Source organism: Cajanus cajan, chromosome 8 (genome assembly GCF_000230855.2).
Source record: "Cajanus cajan strain Asha chromosome 8, NIPB_CcT2T_4, whole genome shotgun sequence".
Taxonomy (NCBI): domain Eukaryota; kingdom Viridiplantae; phylum Streptophyta; class Magnoliopsida; order Fabales; family Fabaceae; genus Cajanus; species Cajanus cajan.
Genome location: NC_138524.1, coordinates 18,734,861 through 18,757,791, shown reverse-complemented (window position 1 = coordinate 18,757,791; position 22,931 = coordinate 18,734,861). Strand labels below are relative to the sequence as shown.

General features: G+C 30.5%; 2 protein-coding genes and 1 pseudogene across 5 annotated transcripts; 1 reads left to right on the top strand and 2 right to left on the bottom strand.

The window, feature by feature from the left end:
* Positions 1 to 449: 449 nt before the first annotated feature.
* On the bottom strand, positions 450 to 4,716 carry LOC109817821 (G-type lectin S-receptor-like serine/threonine-protein kinase At4g27290). Of its 2 annotated transcripts, XM_083062768.1 has the most exons (7): positions 2,681 to 4,716; positions 2,210 to 2,320; positions 1,951 to 2,108; positions 1,643 to 1,853; positions 1,273 to 1,510; positions 1,041 to 1,191; positions 450 to 956 (listed from the first exon to the last, which is right to left on the bottom strand). In XM_083062768.1, exons 1-5 carry the CDS (start codon positions 3,987 to 3,989, stop codon positions 1,446 to 1,448), a joined length of 1,854 nt encoding a protein of 617 aa, XP_082918894.1. In that variant the 5' UTR covers positions 3,990 to 4,716; the 3' UTR covers positions 450 to 956; positions 1,041 to 1,191; positions 1,273 to 1,445. The 2 variants fall into 2 exon arrangements, with proteins under 2 accessions (XP_082918894.1, XP_082918895.1); XM_083062769.1 differs by lacking the exon at positions 1,041 to 1,191.
* Positions 645 to 1,184, bottom strand: LOC145950289 (G-type lectin S-receptor-like serine/threonine-protein kinase SD1-1 pseudogene; annotated as a pseudogene).
* Positions 4,717 to 13,650: 8,934 nt separating the features above from the next.
* LOC109817822 (G-type lectin S-receptor-like serine/threonine-protein kinase At4g27290) lies at positions 13,651 to 18,033 on the top strand. Of its 3 annotated transcripts, none has more exons than XM_029268706.2 (8): positions 13,651 to 15,496; positions 15,814 to 15,924; positions 16,318 to 16,493; positions 16,573 to 16,783; positions 16,906 to 17,140; positions 17,229 to 17,379; positions 17,474 to 17,642; positions 17,985 to 18,033. In XM_029268706.2, the coding sequence occupies exons 1-8, from the start codon at positions 14,116 to 14,118 to the stop codon at positions 17,999 to 18,001; spliced, it is 2,451 nt and encodes an 816-aa protein (XP_029124539.1). In that variant the 5' UTR covers positions 13,651 to 14,115; the 3' UTR covers positions 18,002 to 18,033. The 3 variants fall into 3 exon arrangements, 2 of the variants coding, with proteins under 2 accessions (XP_029124539.1, XP_029124538.1); XR_014428727.1 differs by having other exon boundaries at positions 13,655 to 15,496; positions 17,474 to 17,809; XM_029268705.2 differs by having other exon boundaries at positions 13,656 to 15,496; positions 17,474 to 18,033.
* Positions 18,034 to 22,931: the final 4,898 nt, after the last annotated feature.

Below are 22,931 nucleotides of genomic sequence, written 5' to 3'. Positions count from 1 at the left end.
ATTAAAATTATAACCAATTAATATATTTTACATGTTAATTTATTTCTATTTATTATATTTATCAATAAAAATTAAAACTTTTACTTATTATTTTATTATTAATTAATAAACATTTACTAATCATATGAATAAATTAAGTTTAACTAAATTAGAGAAATTATTTAAAAAAAACTAAATTAGACAAATGTTAAGAACATTTACTTTTAAACACACTCTTCTTTAAGATCTGACCAAGAACAACAAACACATGATAATCAAGAGTGACATAGGATTCTGTCCCTAGCATGAAGGCACAACACACTAACCAAGAGTGGTAGAGGATTTTGTCACTAATCATGTCAAAAAATTGATTTTGATCTCAATTTCCATTATGAAATTCTCATAAATAAAAAGAAAAAAAATTACAACCATTAACTAAAATCATTTTAATACCTTATTAACCTCCTAAATAAGAGAATATATACCATAGATATATTCAATGAAATCCAAGTTTATACACAATAAAGAGAAAAGAAATCTGACTAAAAATGGAAACCAATCACAATAGATATTCTGAGTAACACTTTCACCTGATATGAATGCTCAATAACTTGATATATCCCACATTGAAAGCTGTCGCCTTAACATTTTCTTGCCTCTGTTTCCTATCTTGCGTCTAACATTGTGATGGATAGTTCATTAATCGAGCGTAGTTTGTGATTTTCTGGTGAAGAATTAACTTCAGATGTAACATCTGTTTCTGTGTAGAAGCCAGGAACCTTTGGCTTGGACAATAAATATTTATCACCATTCAATATTAAAACCACTGTTGACATGTCTGGCCTATCTTCTGGTCTTTGTTGCACACATAATAGGCCTACTTGTATGCATCGTAAGACTTCTAAAGGCTCACACTGCTGTCCCAACACATCATCTAGTAGATCCAACGCCCTCTCTTCGGTCCATAATCTCCATGCCTGTGATGGTGAGGATTAATTAAAATACGTTGGAAATAATTCTTCAAACAGATTAATAACTCAGTCACATAGGTATGTGCTTACATGTCCTAAAAGATTATTGTAGTGTCCTGGGTCTGAAAATTCTCTATTTTTCTTTCCACTTAAAATCTCTAATATTATCACACCATAACTAAAGACATCTGATTTCACGGAAAAATGTCCACGTGTTGCATATTCAGGAGGCATGTAACCACTGAAAAATTAAAATTTCAAATGTAAAATAACTAAACTTGACAGCACAATATCAAAGAATTATAATCAAATAGATACTAACTAGGTTCCAGCCACCCTATTTGTGTTAGCTTCAACTTGATCTCCCAAAAATGATCGAGCCAAGCCAAAGTCTGAAATTTTGGGATCCAAATTTTCATCTAGTAAAATATTACTAGTTTTAAGATCTCTGTGAATAATCCTCAACCTTGAATCTTGATGAAGATACAAAAGTCCTCAAGCAATGCCATTAATAATGTTGAATCGCTTATGCCAATCTAGGATCTTCCTTTTGGTTTCATCTAGTAAAAAATACACAAGTATTTAGCATAGCAGCTGCAATCTCCACAATTTCATTAACTCTTAATAAGAAATAAGAAGATTGCCATAACGCCATAGGGTTGGAAGAGATATTAGGGGTCTATGTGTCTAACCAAAAACAAAGTAATCCAAACTTCCGTTGGACATGTATTCATATATCAACATTTTTTCTTCTCCTTCAATGCAACAACCAAGAAGTTTTACAAGATTACGGTGCTGAAGTTTTGCAATCAACGCCACTTCATTTTTTAACTCATCCAACCCCTGTTCAGATTTCTTTGAAAGCCTTTTCACAGCTATCTCTTTCCCATCTATCAATGTGCCCTGAAAAATAATCTTCCGCTATAGTAAGAATTAAGAAACATAGATTGTTTTTAAGGAAACCATAAGTTCTAGATATCAGTTTTAATTTCTTTATCACCTTGTATACTGGTCCAAATCCACCTTCTCCAAGCATGTTTTTAGTTGAAAAGTTTTCAGTTGCATTAGCTAAGACTAAAAAATCAAAAGTCGGGAAATCAATGTCTTCCTTCTTCAATATACTTCTGTAATGCTTGTTGTAAATTTTTCTTGCAGCCCCTGATTGGTTAGAAAATAACAGCATATAAACATGGACACATAATACGCGTTTTTGTGCCTAATTGCTTTTATTAGATCGTAAATTATGTCTACATACTTACCTGGATTTTTATATATAAATATGCCTGCACATATGATTATTAATCCAGAAACAGTTACACCAACAGTGATTCCGACTATCTTTTTCTTGATGTTTCCATGGCCAGCATCATCTAAAAGGAAATGAGCATAATTAGTCACCAACTTTAAAATAAACAGCTCTGCCTGGAACTGAGAGAAAGACTAATACATGCCATATAATAAATAACATGCATTTCTAATAATTTTCCATGCTATTGTCAGAAAAATCTTGCAACTCATATATCTTCGTTTTAATTTTTGCCTCCACTTGGGCATGCTTTTCAAGGTGCAAAAATAGAATGTTTGTTTAGCTCACCATTGAATGTTCTCAATTCTCATTGCCTTACCCCACTCCACCTTTTCTCTTAGAATGATGCAATATACAAGTAATCAAAGGAAAAGAGAGCAAAGTAATCAAAGGCAAATATTAAAATAAATAAAAATTTGAGTACCTAATTCTGAAGCAGGGACTCTGATATAAAGGTCTTGCCCCGATTGAGAAAAATTTCTCAAGTCAACTAGAGTATTAAACCAAAGTAAACAGCCACTTCCTCCATCACGGATATCTAAATTGGCATATGCTGTACAAGAACAGTTTTCAAGACATGACTTCTCACATTCATCAAGGTCCATGGTCTTACTAAACCATGATGAAGATGTGTCCGGCCATTTCATGTGTGAGTACTTGAAGAAGCCATCGGTATAACTGTTATTGCAACTAGATTTATTCCTTGGAACACAACCATTGATCCAAATTGACATATTCCACTGATCAGGAGACTTGGGAACATAACTTCTCAGGCATTCACAAGTTGGATGGTTACCATCATAATTGCATATAGAATTGTCACCACAAAAGGCATAATTCTCACATTGATCTTGCTCCTGAGTTGAGAGGACTGGCCTGGTGGATGTTTGAGTTGTCCAATCAATTTTCTGCCCAGTGCCTGAAGGGGTGAGTTTAAATATGCTGAAGTCCGAACTGTCAAGAACCTTATACTCATAATACACCTCTTTTTCATTGAAAACAAAATTTTGCAAACTCTGATCGCTTGTAACAGGATATCCAGCCCAAGATTGGCCATTCCATGGCCCTATTCTGACCTTTATCTCAGATCCGTTGAATATAATTATTTGAGGATATCCTCTAAGGTCAAGTTTTAGAGCATATTTTCCCTCAGCAGGATCGTTGTCACTATTCCAAGATGATATATATCTTTCTAGACCAGTCTCCAAGTTCCATCCAAGCTTCATTCCTGGGATCATTGTATCCCCAATTTCATCAAAACTTTGCCACAAGAAACTGTTAGTTTCTTGTCCATTTTTCACAACAAAATTTCCGGAATCCAAAAGATGAGCAGTTGGATTATTCCCTTCGTTGCTTGATATGTTGGAAGACCAAATAGTGTTGTTTTTAGCATTGAGAAGCACAAGAATCCCATTTTCATTGAGTTTGAGAACTCCTGATTTGTCATCAAGAGGTTTATTTCGGTTAGCCACCCACACCACTGTTAAAGGGGATACGTTTGTGTACCATATACCCAAGTATCGTCTTGTTGAATTTCCTGGACTGAAGAAACCCACTTCAACAACTCCACCTACTGATACCAAAGTTTGACCATCGCTGATATATTGACTCACTACTAATATCTCTGTTGAAGTGGAAGTTGTAGTCGTGTACGAGAATAATAAGAACCAAGTTGATAACATTGTGATGATATAGAAGCAAGGACTTGTAGTTTGCATCACATAAGCCACCATGATGATATCTTCCTCCCAGGAGCAAGGGAGAAGCAAAGGAATTTAAGGAGTGCCAAATGATTCGATAATTTTCTCTATAATTTCTTTTTAGATGGAAAAAATTAGAAAGAAAAAATAAAATATATTTTTTTAAAAAATTAAACTTAATTTATGTATAAGTTAATTTATAAAAATTCTCTCAAATATTTTTTAAAAAAATTATAAATTATTTTTTAATTTGTAGAAATTCTTGTTTTATTCATTTATTTTATTTTATTTATCTCAAAAAGTATTTTTAAAGAAGTTTATGATATATTTTTATATTACATTGTAGCATCATAGCATATAATGAGATATTGTAGTATATTTTTGAATATCGATCTAAAATTATTTTCAACAGAAAAATAAAAGTTTCAATATTAAAAAATCAAAAGATTATAAGTCTTTTTTTTTATTTTTTTTTTATTTCAACCCTGCTTATAAGTTGGATAGGATTGCCCGTTGCCACCAAAGAGATCCTTCCAATACTAACATCCCTCACATAAAATTTATGCCGGCCTTAATAATGACGTATTTCGATAATGATGGATTAAAACACTGTTATTAACAGTTTTCATTTTTCACTTTACAAAGAAAGAAATAAACTTCGGATTTAAAACCTTGTGCTTACTATCTCGATCACTCACCATTATGGTTTTCATTTTGAAAAAAATTTATTAAGATCATGACAAAAGTAAAAATACTCACTACTAGGATTTATCTTATTACATGCGATTTTTTTTTTTGAATTTTTCATAAAAATTTACGAGCAATGTTGTTCTTACAATTTTTTTTGCGAAATTTTATCTCTAGGTAATATCTTCGTAGATAATATGTTTTTGCGAATTTTAAAATTCGCAAAAAACTTTAATACGAAAAAAATTTGCTGAAAAGTTTTCTGCAAAAAAAAAATTTACAAGAAACTTTCCTGTAAAATTTATTGCGAACTTTTTTGTAAGAAAAAAATCAAAGAAATTACTATTCGGAAGTAATTTTTGTACAATTTCTGTTAATAATTCTTCAATTTTTAAATACTTACAATGAATTCATCTAAAACATGTAAATTATAGGTCTAACACTCAATCATACAAAATCAACTTGTAAGGTGAGTGTTGACCTAACTTATATATTCTTTAATTGTTTTATTTCTAATCGATGTGAGACTTGAGGTAAATCTTTTAATTCTTAAACTTATAAATTTATATATATATATATATATATTATTTTTCTTACGAATTAAAATTTGCAAGAAAAGTTACCTGCGAAATTTTTTTAACATTTAGTAAACATTACTTAAGAATTTATTTTTACAAGAAAATTTTCAAGAAACAAGATAAAATTCTTACAACATTTTCTACAAATTTTTATCGTGAAAAAATATCTCTATGATCATTAAAATTGTAGAAAAATTTGCAAAAAAAATTTGTGGATTATTTTTCATAAAAAAATTTATAAGAAATTTTTGTAAATTATTTTTCATAAATAAATTTGCAAAAAAAAATTGTAAAATTATTATTGCAAGAAAAATCATAAAAAAAGTTGGGAATATTTTTTTGTAGGAAAATTTGTAGAAAAATAACACTTTTCTAGTAATGATCCTTGCATTAATAATTATAAGGCTAATTTTTTTTCTCTATTTTTATTAATTTATAATTTAATTTTTATTATAAAATTAAAATATTTAGTTTTTCTAATTTTAAATATAAAATTTTGGTCATTCCATCAAATTGTCATCTATATTAATCGTTATGTTTTAATTTTAAGCTATATTTAATATGATATTTAAAATAAAAAATAACTAAAAAATGGAAAATAATATTTTTATTAAAAAAATATTAATTACTTGTAAAAATATTTACAAATGACTTTTTTTGTATGTTATTTTTTTTTAATTTTTAAGCATGCATCATGTCTATAAATATTACATCACTTAAATGGTATCAGATCACCAGAAAAATCCCATAATTTAATTATTAATAAATATCAAATTGATGTTATGATTATAAAATTATATTTTTAAAAATAGGAGATTAAATGTCTCTATTTTAAAATTAAAGGACTAAAATTACAAATGAATAAAAATAAAGAGACAAAAATATAATTTAGCCTAATTATAATTAGTTAAAGAATTTAATGGTTTTATATTGTAATTTTAAAACTTGTATAGTGTTCAATAAAAATCTATTGTTGTATTAATTTTAAGGAAATTAAAGGAAAGTTGGAGAGGGAAGTTCTAGAATTTGTGAGTGTCCTTCTTCTTCGAGACTTTTTTTAGAGTGTAATGATCTTTTCCCAAACTCAGTTATAAGAGTGATATTAAGATTCAAGGCACACAAGGTTAAGAATCGAGTGGTGGTGGTTCCCAATGGAGTTTCCGGAAGAGCTTCTTTTTTCCTTCTTTCTTCCTTTTTTCCTCTTGGAGTTAGAGGTAAGAGGAGTTAAAATTCAATTATTTGTTGATTTATGAAGTTGAGTGTTGCTGATTTATGTTGTACTTCTCCTATGAATTGTTGATTGAATTGAATCATCAATCATGAGAGAAAATTGGAGTTGTTGAGTTTTGCATGCTTTACCACTCTTGAAAGATATGATGAGTATTGTGTTTGATTATGGTTGAATGTTGATTTTGAGAATAGAAAGGAGTTTCCTTATATGTATACATGTTTTGTTCTATATTGCATGCTTGGTTTTCCTAAATTTTAGGTGAAGTGAGCTAATTTTGTGATTCTATCAAGTGTAGATTTTACTATCGTGTTGGGCATAATTTTAAGACGTCGGGTGTGATACAAGTCAAAGGCTCTTTCTCTCACTTATGTCAGGTGTAAGATTGTTTGTGTCAAATGTGAGTTAAAGAGAACTCTCCAACTTGATGACGTCGAACATGGGTTAAATGGTGTTGTGAGTGAAGGCCTTTAGAGTTCTCTGACTTAGTAAAGTTGGATCCTAGTTGAATGACGCCAAGTGTGATCAAGACAAAAACACTTTGTCTAAATGACAATGGACATTAGTGTTGTGATGTCAAACGTGAGTGGACAAAGGCTTTGTGCTTGAAATGGGGTCTGACATGGGTTTGACCATGTTAGACATAATTGTCACATGGACTCATTTCCTTACTAATGTTGAACACGAGATTGGTAATGTTGGACGTGAGCGAGCCAAAGTTTCTCTCTGTCTCATTTATGTCGGGCATGGGAAGAATGACAATGGGCACGTGTGAGTTGTTTGGTGAAAATATGTTGTTTTTAGCTATATGTTGAACATAATATACATAAATAAGAGTGCTTACACTGGTACAGAATATAGATTTTACGTCGGTCATTTTAAGGGGTTTTACGTCGGAAAACGGTGCGACGTAGAAGCGGGAGACGTAAATTTTACGTCGGGGGCGCGAAAACCGACGTAAATTTACGTCGGACATTACAAAGTTCGACGTAAAAAGTTGTAAAAAATTTAAAAAAAAAGAAGAATGACTGCAAGCAGAACGGGCCGTTCTGGTTGGAGAACGGCCCGTTCTCCAAGCAGCACGAGCCGTTCTGAATGGAGAACGGCCCGTTCTAAACGGAGAACGTCCCGTTCTTCATGGAGAACGGCCCGTTCTGCTTGGAGAACGGGCCGTTCTCCAACCAGAACGGCCCGTTCTGCTGGGAAAAAAATAGAATGCACAAAAACTCAGCTTCGAAAACTCAGAATGCACGAAGAAAGTAGTAAGTAGAAGAAGATGAGTTACCTTAAAGACCCTCACGAGGACAAATGCAACCTTAAACATGAAAAAATCCATTTTTTTCAGTGAGAAAACATTGTGTCATGTGAAGAAAACGAAAATAGCAAATGAGTACCTTGCTGTGAAGAAAAGTGAAGAAAACGAAGAAAAGAGCAAGATGTAGATCAATGAAGAGCCACGATTTGAGAAGGAAGCGGGAGATGAGTTTGGGTTGAAAATTTTGAATTTTCCATGCGTACGTGAACGATTCTTTTATGCGGGAATACGAGGCTAATTTACGTCGGCCTGGTGGGGGTCCGACGTAAATTAACAATTCTACGTCGGCTTGTATACTGCTCCGACGTAGAATTGATAATTTACGTTGGACCCCCACCAGGCCTACGTAAATTAGCTCTCTTTATTTACCATTCTGCCATCGCATTTTTATAACGTCGGTGTTAACCTATTCCGACGTAATTTAGGTGACGTAAAAGGCTCTTTTTGCACTAGTGTTATGTTGTATATTGTTATATGATATATGTTAGTTCTCTAACATTAATCTAAAATAATATATATAGATGATTTTAACCATTGAAAAGTTATAAATTGAGTTATTTATTATATTATTGAGGTAGTTTTTTTTTAAATAATTTATTTTAGTCCTCGTATACAAACACTTAAAAATTACTTTTAATTCCTACCAATAAAAAATGTTAATGTTGTTAAATGTAGCTGACGTACACTAATTGATATGTCAGTACTTAACATGTGTTGTGTTTTACATTTTAATGTTTATTCTTAAAAAATTTCTTTTTTTTTTAATTTTATATTTTGATCATTTTGCTTGGGATTATTTTAACCTATTGGTCCCTACATTTAAAAATTGTTAATTTTAATTCCTATGTATAAACAACATTTCTATGTTTTAATCTCTTTTAACATCAACATTCAACACATTTTCCTTTTCATTTTTACTTCTTTAATTATACTTTTGGTCCTTTATTTATTTATTTATTTATTTTATTTTTCGTTATCGATTCCATCCTCATTTTATTTTACGGTTTCTGTTTCTCTTAAATCCTTTTACAAATGCATAAACTTGCTATATGTCGTTTTAATTTCATTACATGTGTGTCAACCTTTGTTTCCAATTTACTGAATTTATGTAGCATGAAGGTGAGTAAAACAAAGTGCATGTATCCAGTCCACAATTGTGCTTTAAGTGGATGATATAACAAAGTAAGCTTCAATATAAAAAAGTTTAAGGCCTTTGGACATTGTGTCATAGAAAATATCTCAAATTTGTGTACCTTTTTTTTTTGTTTTATATATTTTTAATTCCTATGAATGGTCCTTAGAATGATGACGAAGTCCAAGAATAGTCCCCAACCCCAAGTAACACTCGCCATAATTAATGTTGAATTGTTCAATAACTTGCATCAACTTCCATCTCCATTCATTAATTTATGAAATGAAATGAGCCCCACTCCGGTATCATCTTTGACCTTCAGTTTGATTTTTATTTTATTTTAGAGAAATTCTATCATTGAATCAATCACTACCTTGAAATCATTGCGTGTCTTAATCTATTACTTCCCTAAACTTATGTGTAAAAAAAAATTTAAAAACTTTAAACCGAAATATAAGCAAATTTTAATTAAATTAATCTCATTTAATATTTTTAATTAAAAATTATCTCTATAATAATAAATAAAAGAAATATTTATATTAAAAATAAATGTAATACATATTTATATAAAATTGCAAAAATTAAATGTATTTAATAAATTTTTTAATCCATATAAAATTAATTATTTTTACTTAATTAGTTACATATTAGAAAAGTAACACGATGCACGATCTACGGTTTGTCTTGGCCTTGGCCTTGGCCTTAGCCTTGGACAACAATTTTATTTAATATTATTAAGTTCAGGAGTTGTGTAAAAAATGGGTTCTTTTTTTTTTTTTTTTGATAATTACAAAAAGAAAGGAATAATTAAATATTTAAAACAATGTGAATTTTGTATTTTACCTATGCATGGTTAAGACTAAGAAATATCCGGAGAATATTGGAAGAAGACATCTGTGATGACATGAACTTACTTAGTATGGAAAGATGGCACCAGGGCTATGGTAAAGAATCTTCAAATTCTGATGTTATGGTGACGCCATGAAGAATTTTTTTATTTTTATTTTTAAATATGTATTATGCTAGTTTGTAATATTAATTATCACTTTTTATTTATTTATTTATACTCCTCTTTTTATTTGTTTTTCTTTTATTTTTTCTTTTTTTATTTTTTATGTTTTTTAATAGTATTCTTTGGAAAATGATCAATGTGTTACATCCTTTTTAATAATAAAAAAGATTATCATAAATTATTTATCATAAATCTAAAATATATTTTATATAATAAATAATATTTATTTATTATTAAATTTAATCATAATATAATATATTTATTTATTATAAATTTTAATTATAAAAATAATTATTTTATGTATTACACATACTAAAATAATAATAATAAAATAAAATTTTAATATTTTTAAAAGAAATTATTAACAGATAAAAATATTACGATCTGATTATAAAATAATTTATACGCTCATAGTATTTTATTTATAATTGTTTTATTTATTTAAAAAAATATTTTTCATCACAAGCTATAATACAAGTTCTTCAAATCATCATATACAATAAAAATTGAATGTAATTTTCTATGAATAAAAATATATTAATTGAAAATAGATACGGTAAAATTAAAAAGAGACTTCCTGGAGGGAGGGGGTTGCAGCACTACAAGAAATGTTACATATAGTGACATACAAAAAGTGTCACTATATAGGTATAATATATGTAGGTATATATCTATTTGAGATATAGTTACACACAATTTTAGTGTTGATTTTGAATGAGATTTAACAATATATTTTGTGTGTCACTATAGTTTATACCCATACTTTTTTAATAATATTCCAACATATATTGTAGTTATTGTGTGGATAAAAGTAATTTTTAGTGACATGTATAATGTCACTATAGGGTGTGTGTCACTATATGACAATTTTGTTATAGTGTTGGCATTATTGTTATATATATTTTTGGTTATTTTAAGTTACATTGTATTTTTTTTTATGGAGACCTTCACCAAAGGTCATCATCTTAAGGACATATACTAATATAGTAGTTCAAAGAAGACTATAGTTTCTTCCTTCACATCTAATGGTAGTGAAGAATAAGGAGGAGCAAAGTCTAGTGGAAAGGGAGCTTACCAGTGTTAGATGACCTCTTGATGGTTAAGATGCTTCTTGGAAGTCAATCTTGTAAATTAAAATAATCCCAAAAAAAAAAACCTTTTTCATACAAGATGTAAGGTTTTTTGTAAGATTTGTTCTCTCATTGTGAGTAATGAATTATGTAGTAATTATTGTAGCATAAGATTGGTTAACAAGTTAGTCTTTACTATCATTCATTACTCAATGCCTTATAAGCTTCAATAATTAAATAAAAAAAAGGAAAAATAGTAGTAGACCAATAAGTAAAGATTATGATTTATATTAGGAACTATCAAGAAGTTTTATTTGATATAGTTTTTATGGAAGCTAGTCATAATTTGTTGAGAAGGACATGATAATTTGACAAGAAGGTATCCACAGTGATCTTATCAATGAAGTATCCCTTATTAATATGGATAAAATGTTTGTGTTGTATCCTCTTACACCTTCAGAAGTGGTAGAAAATTAACTACACATAAAACTTAAAAGAGATGGGAAAAATAAAAAGAGAAAAGAAAAACAAGAGCAATCCTTAAAAGGCAAGAAGGGTAAAAAGGAGAAAGATGTCTCTTCATAAGAGGTTGTTAAGAAAAAGATTCACTTTTCTTTAAAAACTGAAATCAAGAGGATTATCTATCTTGAACAATCCTTTGTTCCACCACTCAAAGAGTTGGTGAAGAACATTATTCCTTCCTTTATGGAAGAAAAGTTAGAGTAGGCTTTTCAGCCCTTACAAGATGAGCTCTCCAATACATATGTTTTAGCTCTTCCTAACATTTCTAAAACTTTTAAGCTAGAATATTATACATTTGGATTAGGTGAAGTAGCTATTTTGTTGAAGGGTGGACAACTTATTGTTTCTTTAAAGATAACTCTTTATGGTATCACTTTCAACTACCCCACCTATAACAAGGAGCTTTATACTCTCTTCCAAGTCTTTTAATCTTGGGGACATCACTTTGTTACTAAGAAGCTTGTCATTCATTGTGACCCTAAGTCACCTAGTTCTTTAGGGAGGCAAGAAAAGATTTTTGTAAATAGCTTAGTTCTTAGGAGTATTGGTGATCACAAAAAAATACCCAAGGCATGTTTTTGTAGATTTTAGGGGAAAACCTCTTTTAGAAAAACTTAAAAATATAGTTTTGGTTTAGATAAAGATATAGGATTTCTAGTTAGATCAAAAGGGAATTGTTCGATATTGCCTAAAAGTTTCCCATTACTTAAAAGTCGAAGTTAAGGGTAGTTTATAAATATCATCCTCCCTTAACTCACCAAGGCATCTTTTGAAGAATAAAATTGTGACGACCCAATGAGCGTCAAAGTAGACAATACCTCAGACAACGTAGTGACTCTAATGATGCTAATAGATTTACAATCGGAACATTAACACCAGAAAAAAGCTAAGGGTAGAAGAAAAAGACAATTTATTTCCTTGTAATTTTCTTTTTAAAGGTATATTTAGTAATTTATTGGGGGTTCCATTAGTGTTTGAAAAATGTGCTTAATTGGGTTTGTTTTGGCCAAGAGAGAGTGGAGACCATCTCTCCTTTAGTGGGTCATCCAAACTAGTCCCCACTCTCTCTCATTGGTTCAAACATCATCAACAAGTCACATATTTGACACACTAGTCATACTTTTTGCATGCTTGCTACTACACTCTCTTTTCTACTAACACACCTCGATCACACCTTTTGTACCTTGATATGTGACAAGCTCTTATTTTCTCTTTTAGATTTATGATGTAGACATTTTTAGAGGGAATTCAAACTTATACTAGAGTTAGTTAGCTTAATTGCAAGTTAACTTAATCTTGGTTAGCTTATAAACTTGCAGCACAAATTATCAAATTCTATATATAGGATATCCTAATGTATTGGACATCACTTTAATGCTCAAATGAGATTTGAGATTTTCCAAATCCTTTCTTTAAAGTCTTGTTCTCTCCTTGAATAATTTTTTTTGTGATGAACTTTTATTAAGGAACTATTCCTTGTAGCAAGTTTATCATCTATTATTTATCTTCCACTTGGAAGTGATGCACCAAACATGCATCAAACATTCTCATTCTCCTCTATATTTGTTTTATTTATTTGATATTTGGAGTCATGGATGAAAATCAAGAAGCTAGGAAGGATCTATGGAGAATTCAAATACCTTTTTCTTAGGTGTTTCCATCATAGAGGTGCAACGGAAGTCAAATGACAACAACAGAGGTTGGAAGAGGAGGAAGACAACTGAGGCGCACAGTGGAGGTGCCTAGATGAGATTGTTAGTGTTTTTTTTTTTTTTTTACCAAAGAATAAAAATGACATTTCAACTTTTAATATAAATTTTTAATTATTATATTATTTTATTAGGACATGCAATGAATAACAAAAGCATAAAACATAAAAAAAATCATATAAAACCATAAAATAGAAAAGAGGAAATGTTAGAAAACAAAGCAATTTTGTATTTGTCGGATAACTATATTATTCTCCATGTTTTTCATTCATATATATGACAAATACATGAAAAATGACAATCATATATAATGTCCATAAATGTTGTCAACAAAACATATATACCCATCATCATTAGGTGCGTAAATTTACTTAAAATCAAATACCTAACAGAATATTATCCATTAAAGTAAGTAAAAATAATTACAATGAAATTTTACTCATTAATTCAAACAACCATAATTAATTACAACAGTAAAAAATAAAGAAAAAATTTACAGCTTTAACATATTCAAATAATTAAGATAATCTACGCTATTTATCACATCTAATGGTGATAATATAATGACTCAACTATGAACTACATGAAAATCAAACTTTTATCTTGTTGATTCTCATTTACTTATGAATCTTGAGTACACAGTAGATTGTGCCATAATGGTAAGCAGAGCTTGACCCGACTGAAGCATAATCTTCCTATAAACTTATCTCAAAAGACGACCCGTGTTAGGTTTCTGTTGAAAAGATGGAGTATGCAAATTAGTCATCCACCAACTACAACATTGACTTATAACAGTCTTCTCTTCTAGTTCTAACTTCAACAAAAAGTTGCACTAATCACGATTCAACAAATACGGCTCGTCTACAAAACTGTTTGTTCGATTTTTTCTTATTTTATTATATTGACATGCATCTGCCTATGCATAGCCAAGACCGCTTACTCAACGCAAAACCTCATCTTCCAGAATTTAGTAGTCATTTTATTGCTTCGAAATTCGAATACACAATGGGGCATAGCATCATAATGTTGTGTACTTGGTTCTTCTTATTCTCAATTATTTCAGGAGCTTCAACATCACCGGATAGTTTAGCAGTGAGTCAATCTATCCACGATGGAGAGACTTTGGTTTCAGCAGGTGGAATTACTGAAGTGGGTTTCTTTAGTCCAGGAAATTCAACAAGACGATACTTGGGTATATGGTTCACAAATATATCCCCTTTAACAGTGGTGTGGGTGGCTAACCGAAATAAACCTCTTGAGAATAACTCAGGAGTTCTCAAACTCAATGAAAAAGGGATTCTTGTGCTTCTCAATAGCACAAACAGCACCATTTGGTCATCCAACATATCAAGCAAAGCAGTGAATAATCCAATTGCTCATCTCTTGGATTCAGGAAATTTTATAGTGAAAAATGGACAGCAAACTAACGAGGATGGTGTCTTGTGGCAGAGTTTTGATTATCCGGGTGATACACATTTGCCAGAAATGAAAATTGGATGGAACTTAGAGACTGGTTTAGAAAGATATGTATCATCTTGGAAAAGGGTTGACGATCCTGCTGAGGGAGAGTATGCCGTAAAACTTGATCTAAGAGGATACCCTCAAATAATGATATTCAAGGGACCTGATATAAAATCGAGAGCTGGATCATGGAATGGCTTGTCTATAGTTGGAAATCCGGGTCCAATTCATGAAACGGAACCAAAATTTGTGATGAATGAAAAAGAAGTGTTTTATGAGTACCATGTTCTTGATAGATCGGTCTTCTTTGTGTATAAACTGACTCCTTCAGGCACGGGGCAGACTTTATTTTGGACACCTCAAACAAGCACTCCACAAGTCGCCTCAACTGGGGAACAAGATCAATGCGAGAATTACGCTTTTTGTGGTGCAAATTCTATATGCATTTATGATGGTAACCATCCAACTTGTGAATGTCTGAGAAGTTATATTCCAAAGTCTCCTGATCAGTGGAATATATCAATTTGGCGCAATGGTTGTGTTCCAAGGAATAAATCTAATTGCAATAACAGTTATACGGATGGCTTCTTCAAGTACTCACACATGAAATTGCCTGACACGTCTTCATCATGGTTTAATACAACCATGAACCTCGATGAATGTCAGATGTCCTGTCTTAAAAACTGTTCTTGTACAGCATATGCCAATTTAGATATCCGTGATGGAGGAAGTGGCTGTCTACTTTGGTTTAATACTCTAGCAGACTTGAGGAAATTCTCTCAATGGGGACAAGACTTGTATATCAGGATCCCTGATTCAGAATTAGGTACTCCATTGTTTTTTTTTACTATGATTATGATTTTATCCTTTAGTTTTTTTGCTTTCTTCTCCCATTTGACTTCTTGTCAATTATTGAATTACTATAAGAGGAAAGGGTGGAGTAGTCTAAGGCCATGTGAATATTCAAGGGTGAGCAAGCACACATTTTATTAAGGTAGTGCAAGCAGAAACACCTAACAGCTTCACATTTGTGCGTTTTTGCCCAACTCAGTCTAAAGAAACGAGACTCACTTTCTAAGCTTATATCAAATCAATAGAGCTATTTATTTTGAAGTGGGGACTGATCTGCTCTCTTTCTTTTAGATCATGGTGGCCATGGAAATATCAAGAAAAAGATTGTAGGAATCACTATTGGTGCGACTGTTTTTGGATTATTCATCACATGTGTCTGCATACTGGTAATTAAAAATCCAGGTACACTGTTATTTCTGACACATAAAAGTAAAATGGGTATATTATGTACGAATGTTTTTACACTGTTATTTCTAAACCAATCAGGGCCTGCAATAAAATTTTACGGCAGCCATTACAAACATATACAGTAGGTACCATCTATATTAGTTATGTGTTTGATAATCCTTGGATGTGCAACACCTGTATTAAAAAGACTTGAAAATTCTGGTGCATATTATCAAGCTTGAATTTGCAATTTATTCTTAGTTATGCCAGTATACAGGCTTCCAAAAATAGGGAAATAAACAAAATAAGGACACTAGTCTTCTTGATTAATTCCAAAATTAGGGAAATAAACAACATAAGGACACTAGTCTTATTAATTTTTTGATATTGTCATTTTGCACATTTTAGTGTGGACAAGAGTATATTGTCATAATGCACAAATCCAATGCCGGAAAGAATATTTTAGATTGAGGAAGGAAGACATGGATTTGCCAACATATGAGTTGTCAACGATTGCTAAAGCCACTAGTAATTTTTCTAACAGAAATAAACTAGGGGAAGGTGGATTTGGACCAGTGTATAAGGTAATACAGCCATATCTTAGTAAGACCTTTATTTTCTCAACTACATTTCATAAGTAGTTCAAATGATGGTTTTCATCAGGGTACACTGATAGATGGGCAAGAAGTAGCTGTAAAACGAAACTCAAAGATGTCTGATCAAGGACTGGAGGAATTTAAAAATGAAGTTGCTTTGATTGCAAATCTTCAGCACCGTAATCTTGTGAAACTTTTGGGTTGCTGCATTCAAGGAGAGGAAAAATTGTTGATCTATGAATACCTGCCCAACAAGAGCTTAGATTGCTTCATCTTTGGTTAGTGCCTTTGAGTCTAACTTTACATTTAAAAGATTATGGCTATCTTTATGTGATTACCATTAAATCCTTTTTACATTGTCAGTGTTGTACTAAACATGTAAGTTTAATTAATTTACTAGATGAAGCAAGAAGCAAGCTCTTAGCCTGGCATCAACGTTTTCACATTATTGTTGGTATCGCTCGAGGGCTTCTCTATCTTCACCAAGATTCTAGATTGAGAATTATTCACAGAGATTTAAAAACCAGTAATATCCTACTAGATGCGCAAATGAATCCTAAAATTTCAGACTTTGGCAATGCTCGAACTTTTGGTGATCAAATTGAAGCCAAAACCAAAAAAGTAGTTGGAACATAGTAAGTTGCCTATTATTCATGCTTATTGTTTAGTTTATACTTTATATGCAATTTTTTTTATGACTTATTTTGAAATTTATATTTGCAGTGGTTACATGCCCCCAGAGTATGCTGTGCATGGTCATTACTCTGTGAAATCAGATGTCTTTGGCTTTGGGGTGATTATATTAGAGATAGTCAGTGGAAACAAGAACAGGGGATTTTCTGACCCAGAGCACTCTCTTAATCTTCTTGGACATGTAAGCACAATGACTATCCACTTTACTACCTGGTTGAGTTGTGTAACATCAACAGATTCGAAGTACGTGACAACTTTAATTTCCATTGGTTTAGGCATGGAGACTTTGGACTGAAGAAAGACCTTTGGAACTGATAGATACACACTTACGTGAAAGATGCGTTCCTTTTGAAGTCTTAAGATGCATACATGTGGGTTTGTTGTGTGTACAACAAAAACCAGGAGACAGGCCGGACATGTCTTCTGTCATTCCTATGCTGAATGGTGAGAAATTATTGCATCAGCCGAAGGCTCCTGGATTTTATACAGGATCTTCAACTAGAACATGCAATCTTTTATCAACAAATGAGATGTCCCTCACAATTTTAGAGGCAAGATAGAATATGAAGACTCAAGTAAATGATGTGTTTAATTGACGAGTAAAAGAAATGGTATATCTTCCAAATCGTAACACTGATGAAATTTGAGTACAAAGACTAACAAAGTCTACACAGTTCATAAATAGTTGACTCCTTAAGCATATTGTCATGAATTCGAGTCTTGGTGAAGTGTATGTAAAAGATTTTGTTGGGAAAAGAAATACTCACTTGGGTCATCTGTATGCAGGAGCTATGATAAGGTAAAATATTGAACCTGTACCTATTTTGTAAGGGTATTCGAAGTGCTTCCAGTAAGACGTGATGCAGCTAGCGTTAATTGACATTTCTGAACAAGTTAGATTGCATTTAGAGCACAGAAAAGTGACCTTTTCCGGAATGAAGAACCTTTAAAGGAACACTTAATTATGCAATTGCTATTGCATCAGAGCACAGGAAAATGACCAATTCAGAAAAAAAGAAATTTGTAGAGTAACACTTATTACTCTATTGCTATTTTCAAGGCTTGAACTTATGTCCTTCCAGCAATAACACAACTAACTTGTCACAAAATATAACCCAACCCTTATTAGCACCTTCTATGCAACTCTGGTATAAAGACATTTGTTTTCATTGTGGAATCACAATATCAGCGTCTAAAGATTCTTGACCATGTTCTTTACAAGATATCACTTTTGAGATTGCACCTTCGGCCCTTACTAGGTTCATGTCATCACAGTTGAATTCTTTACAATATTTGAAGGTTTTATTGTGAGAATTGTAAAACTGAGAGAAGAAGAGAAAGACAATACGTATTGTGAAAGAGTAAAAGTTGAATGATTATTCTCTCACATTTTATTTCAATGAGCTGCGGTACAATATATAATTTGAAAACAAAAATGCACCTAACCAGGATTTCAGCAAAATTAAAACATAATTATCTTGCTCCTAACGTTTAGGAACCACTTATTGACTCCGTTAATGCTTAATAAAAAATAATAATAACTAAATTTCAGTTACAAAAGCACAGTTTTAACACTCCTCCTTGCTTTAGGAACTGCAAACTCCAATTCTTTTCCTTAGAAGTTCAAATTTTCTGATAGGCAATGACTTTGTAAATATATAAGCTAGTTGATCTTCAGTCTTGCAGTAAACTAAGTTTACTTCTCCACTTTGCTGCATCTCTCTCAAGAAGTAGAGCTTGATATTGAAATGTTTAGTCTTCTCATGACACACTGGATTGTTTGCAATAGCAATTGTTGTTTGGTTGTCAACAAAAATTTCAGTTTTGTTCTTCTGGTGTAAAAGTAAATCACTTAAAATCTCCTTCAACCATAAAACTTGATTTATAGCTACTGTTGCAGCTATGAATTCAGCTTCAGTAGTAGATTGTGTTACAATCTCTTGCTTCTTTGTGCACCATGAGAAAACTCCAGAGCCTAGGCTGAAACAATATCCTGAAGTACTCTTCATGTCATCAACAGATCTAGCCCAATCACTATCAGAGAATCCATACAATTTGAATTCTTGACACTTCTCAAATTTGACACCATAATCAATAGTGTGCCTTTAACATACCTCAATATTTTTTTTTTCTGTTTTTCAATGCATTTCACTTGCACAATGCATAAAATGAGACAAGAGACTTACAGCAAATAGAATGTCCGGCCTTGTTGCAGTGAGATACATTAGACATCCAATCAAGCTCCTATAATATCCTTCATCAATTTTATCAGCACCATCTTCCTTGCTCAACTTCTCCTTTTGATTCATTGGTGTGCTAACAGATTTGCATTCCTCCATTTGAAATTTCTTCAGAATTTCCTTAGCATATTTTCTTTGACAGAAAAAAAGTTCATTCACACTTTGTTTTATCTCAATTCCAAGAAAATAGGTCATGAGACCAAGATCTGTCATTTCAAAGGCTTGCATCATTTCTTGTTTGAACTCCTCAACCAGTCTTGTGTCATCTCCAGTCACTAAAAGATCATCAACATAGAGGGAAACTATGAGAAGGTTATGTCCCTTATGTTTCACATAAAGAGTGGACTCGGATAAGCTTTTTGCAAAGCCTATGCTCAATAGGTGATCATTTATCTTGTTGTACCAAGCCCTTAGTGCTTGCTTTAGGCCATAGAGGGCCTTTTTAAGAAGATAGACTTTATCTTCTTCACCTTTCTTCATAAATCCTTCTGGCTGCTCCACATATATTTCTTCTTGTAGTTCTCCATTTAAAAAAGCTGATTTAACATCTAATTGAAATATTTTCCAGCCATTTTGCGCAGTCACTGCTAGCACCAATCTAATTGTATCCAATCTAGACACAGGAGCAAAAGTGTCAGAATAATCAACACCAAAAGTTTGTGCATACCCTTTTACTACGAGTCTGGCCTTGTACTTGTTGATTGAGCAATCTGCATTAAGCTTTGTTCTGAAAACACATTTAACTCCAATGACTTTTCTATCTTCAGGCTTTTCAACAAGTTCCCAAGTCTGATTTTTTTCAATCATGGCTAGCTCCTCCTGCATTGCAGCCCTTCACTTGGGATCTTCTTTTGCATCCCAGTACCCCGCAAGTTCAAGGACAGCAACGTTGCACTTTTGGTAAATATCAGAGACCAATCTAGTGCATCTTACAGGAATATGATCAATTAACTCATCTTGATTGTGCAAAGGATCAGCTGTTGAAATTTTTTCTACAATATTCCAACTCCATTTCTCATTCTCCATGAAGTGCACATCTCTACTTATCAGAATTTTCTTTGTGTGAGGTTGGAAAATTCTATAAGCTTTAAAAACTGAACTGTATGCCACAAATACACCAGGTTCAGCCTTTTTGTCAAGCTTGTCTCTCTTAATCTGTGGCACATAAGTAAAACACAAGCATCCAAATACTTTAAAGTTTTTTAAAAAAGGTTTATAGCCATACCAAACTTCAAAAGGAGTCTTCCCTTCAACGGCTTTGGTGGGTAGTCTATTTAGCAAAAATACTGCAGTGTTTGCAGCCTCTGCCCAGTATTCCTTAGGTAACCCTTTCTCATGAAGCATACATTTGACCATTTCCATTATCGTTCGATTCTTTCTTTCACTAACCCCATTCACTACAAGAAAAATGCTGATTTCCGACGGAAATGTCTATGTATGTTGTCAGTATAACTTGTACAAATTAATTCATTTAAGTCATCCTCAAATATACAATATCATATTTGTACTATAATAATAATATATAATAATTTTATATTATGAATAATAATAATAATAATAATAATATATTTAATTATTCTTTATTTATATGTACTTACTTTTATAATTAACATCTACTTATTTATTTAAAATTATAATTTAAATTATTTAATTTTATAATTTATAATGATAATATAATTTATAAAATTATAAATATTTATTTATTACATACTTATAAATTAAATTTTAATATTTTAAATAAATTATTAATTAATTTAATATATTTATTTACCTTAAATCAAACATATAAAATTTAAAAAATGTATTTATCCTTATTTTTTTTTTCTAATTATCAACTATTAATAAAATACTAACTTAAAATCTTATCTAATTATATATAATATTTTCATATCAAATTTAAAACCAGATATTAGTTATACAAAAATATTAAGATCATATAGTAAATTGTTAATAAGATTTTAGTTAAATAATTTAAAATAATTAATATTTCAATTATATTGTTAATTAGCAAATAATTTATTCCAAAACTAATTAATTTTTTATATTAATTATTAGTAAAATTTAATAACTTTTAATTTAACAATTAATTGGATCGATGAAATTCAACACACCATGAGTTATTGAGCGGAATAACTTTACCAAGAGTTATTTTGTAAGTTATCTTAAATCAAACATATAAAATTCAAATAATGTATTTATCCATGTTTTATTTTTTAATTATCAACCATTAATAAAATACTAACTTAAAATCTTATCTAATTATATCATAATATTTTCATATCAAATTTAAAACCAATTCTTACATTTTCGACAAATATAAATTTGTCTGAAATATTCTATCAATAATATAACTTTTCTTACAAAAATTTTCTCATCAAAAATATAAATTTTTCGACAGATTTAATTTTGTTTTATAAAAAATCATCTTCGATTAATATAACATTTTGTATATATGATTTAAGAGTAAAAGATTTTCAATTTAACGGTTGAATTTACAAAATTCACATTTAATATAAAGTTATTGAGCGGTGTAACACTTAGTAAAATTTATACCATTGTAATTATAGCTCCCCTCATATATATATATATATATGTGTGTGTGTGTGTGTGTGTCTATATATATATATATGATTTAAGAGTAAAAAATTTTCAATTTAACGGTTGAATTTACAAAATTCACATTTAATATAAAGTTATTGAGCGGTGTAATACTTAGTAAAATTTATACCATTGTAATTATAACCCCCCTCATATATATATATATATATATATATATATATATATATATATATATATATATATATTAAATGCGACTTTTACAATGTATTACACCGCTCAATAACTTTATATTAAATGTGAATTTGGTAAATCCAACTGTTAGATTGAAAGTTCATATCTCTTATAGATTATATATACAAAACTTTATATTAATCCAAGATGATTTGATACTTCATTTTTATAAAACAAAATTGATGTAATATATTCATTTCAAAATACACTAAAATATGAACACTTGGATTATCTTCCAGTTGTTGTTCAATTTTAACAAAATTTGATATACACGTATAAAGTGATATGAACTTTCAATTTAACGGTTGGATTTACAAAATTCACATTTAATATAAAGTTATAGAGCGGCATAATACTTAGTAAAAGTTACACCGGTATAATTATAACCCCTTATACTATATATATATATATATATATATATATACACACACACACATACATATATATACAGCGACAGCTGCACGTTTGGAATAGTGAGGCACTTGCCCTCACTACTATTTGACATATACATCATTTTTTATCTAAAAAAATAATATATTTTAAAAAATAAAAATTATATTCTAATAAAATAAATATATAGATTCAGAAAAAATGTTTATTTATTTGATATCTGTCAAATTTTTGAAGGAAATTAATTCTCATGTGATAAATTTTTTTTCTTAATAATGAATTTATTTTTAAAAAAAGTTTAATTATAATATAT

Coding starts and splice junctions, on each gene's coding strand:
- LOC109817821 (XM_083062768.1), bottom strand. CDS start 3,989: ATGGTGGCTTATGTGATGCAAACTACAAGTCCTTGCTTCTATATCATC. Junction 1,854..1,950: donor GATTTGGACCAGTATACAAG/GTGATAAAGAAA, acceptor ATTATTTTTCAG/GGCACATTGATAGATGGGAA. Junction 1,511..1,642: donor TTTGGATTACTTTGTTTTTG/GTTAGACACATA, acceptor ATTTTTTACTAG/ATGAAACCAAAAGGAAGATC.
- LOC109817822 (XM_029268705.2), top strand. CDS start 14,116: ATGCATCTGCCTATGCATAGCCAAGACCGCTTACTCAACGCAAAACCT. Junction 17,141..17,228: donor AAAAAAGTAGTTGGAACATA/GTAAGTTGCCTA, acceptor TTATATTTGCAG/TGGTTACATGCCCCCAGAGT. Junction 17,380..17,473: donor CTCTTAATCTTCTTGGACAT/GTAAGCACAATG, acceptor CCATTGGTTTAG/GCATGGAGACTTTGGACTGA.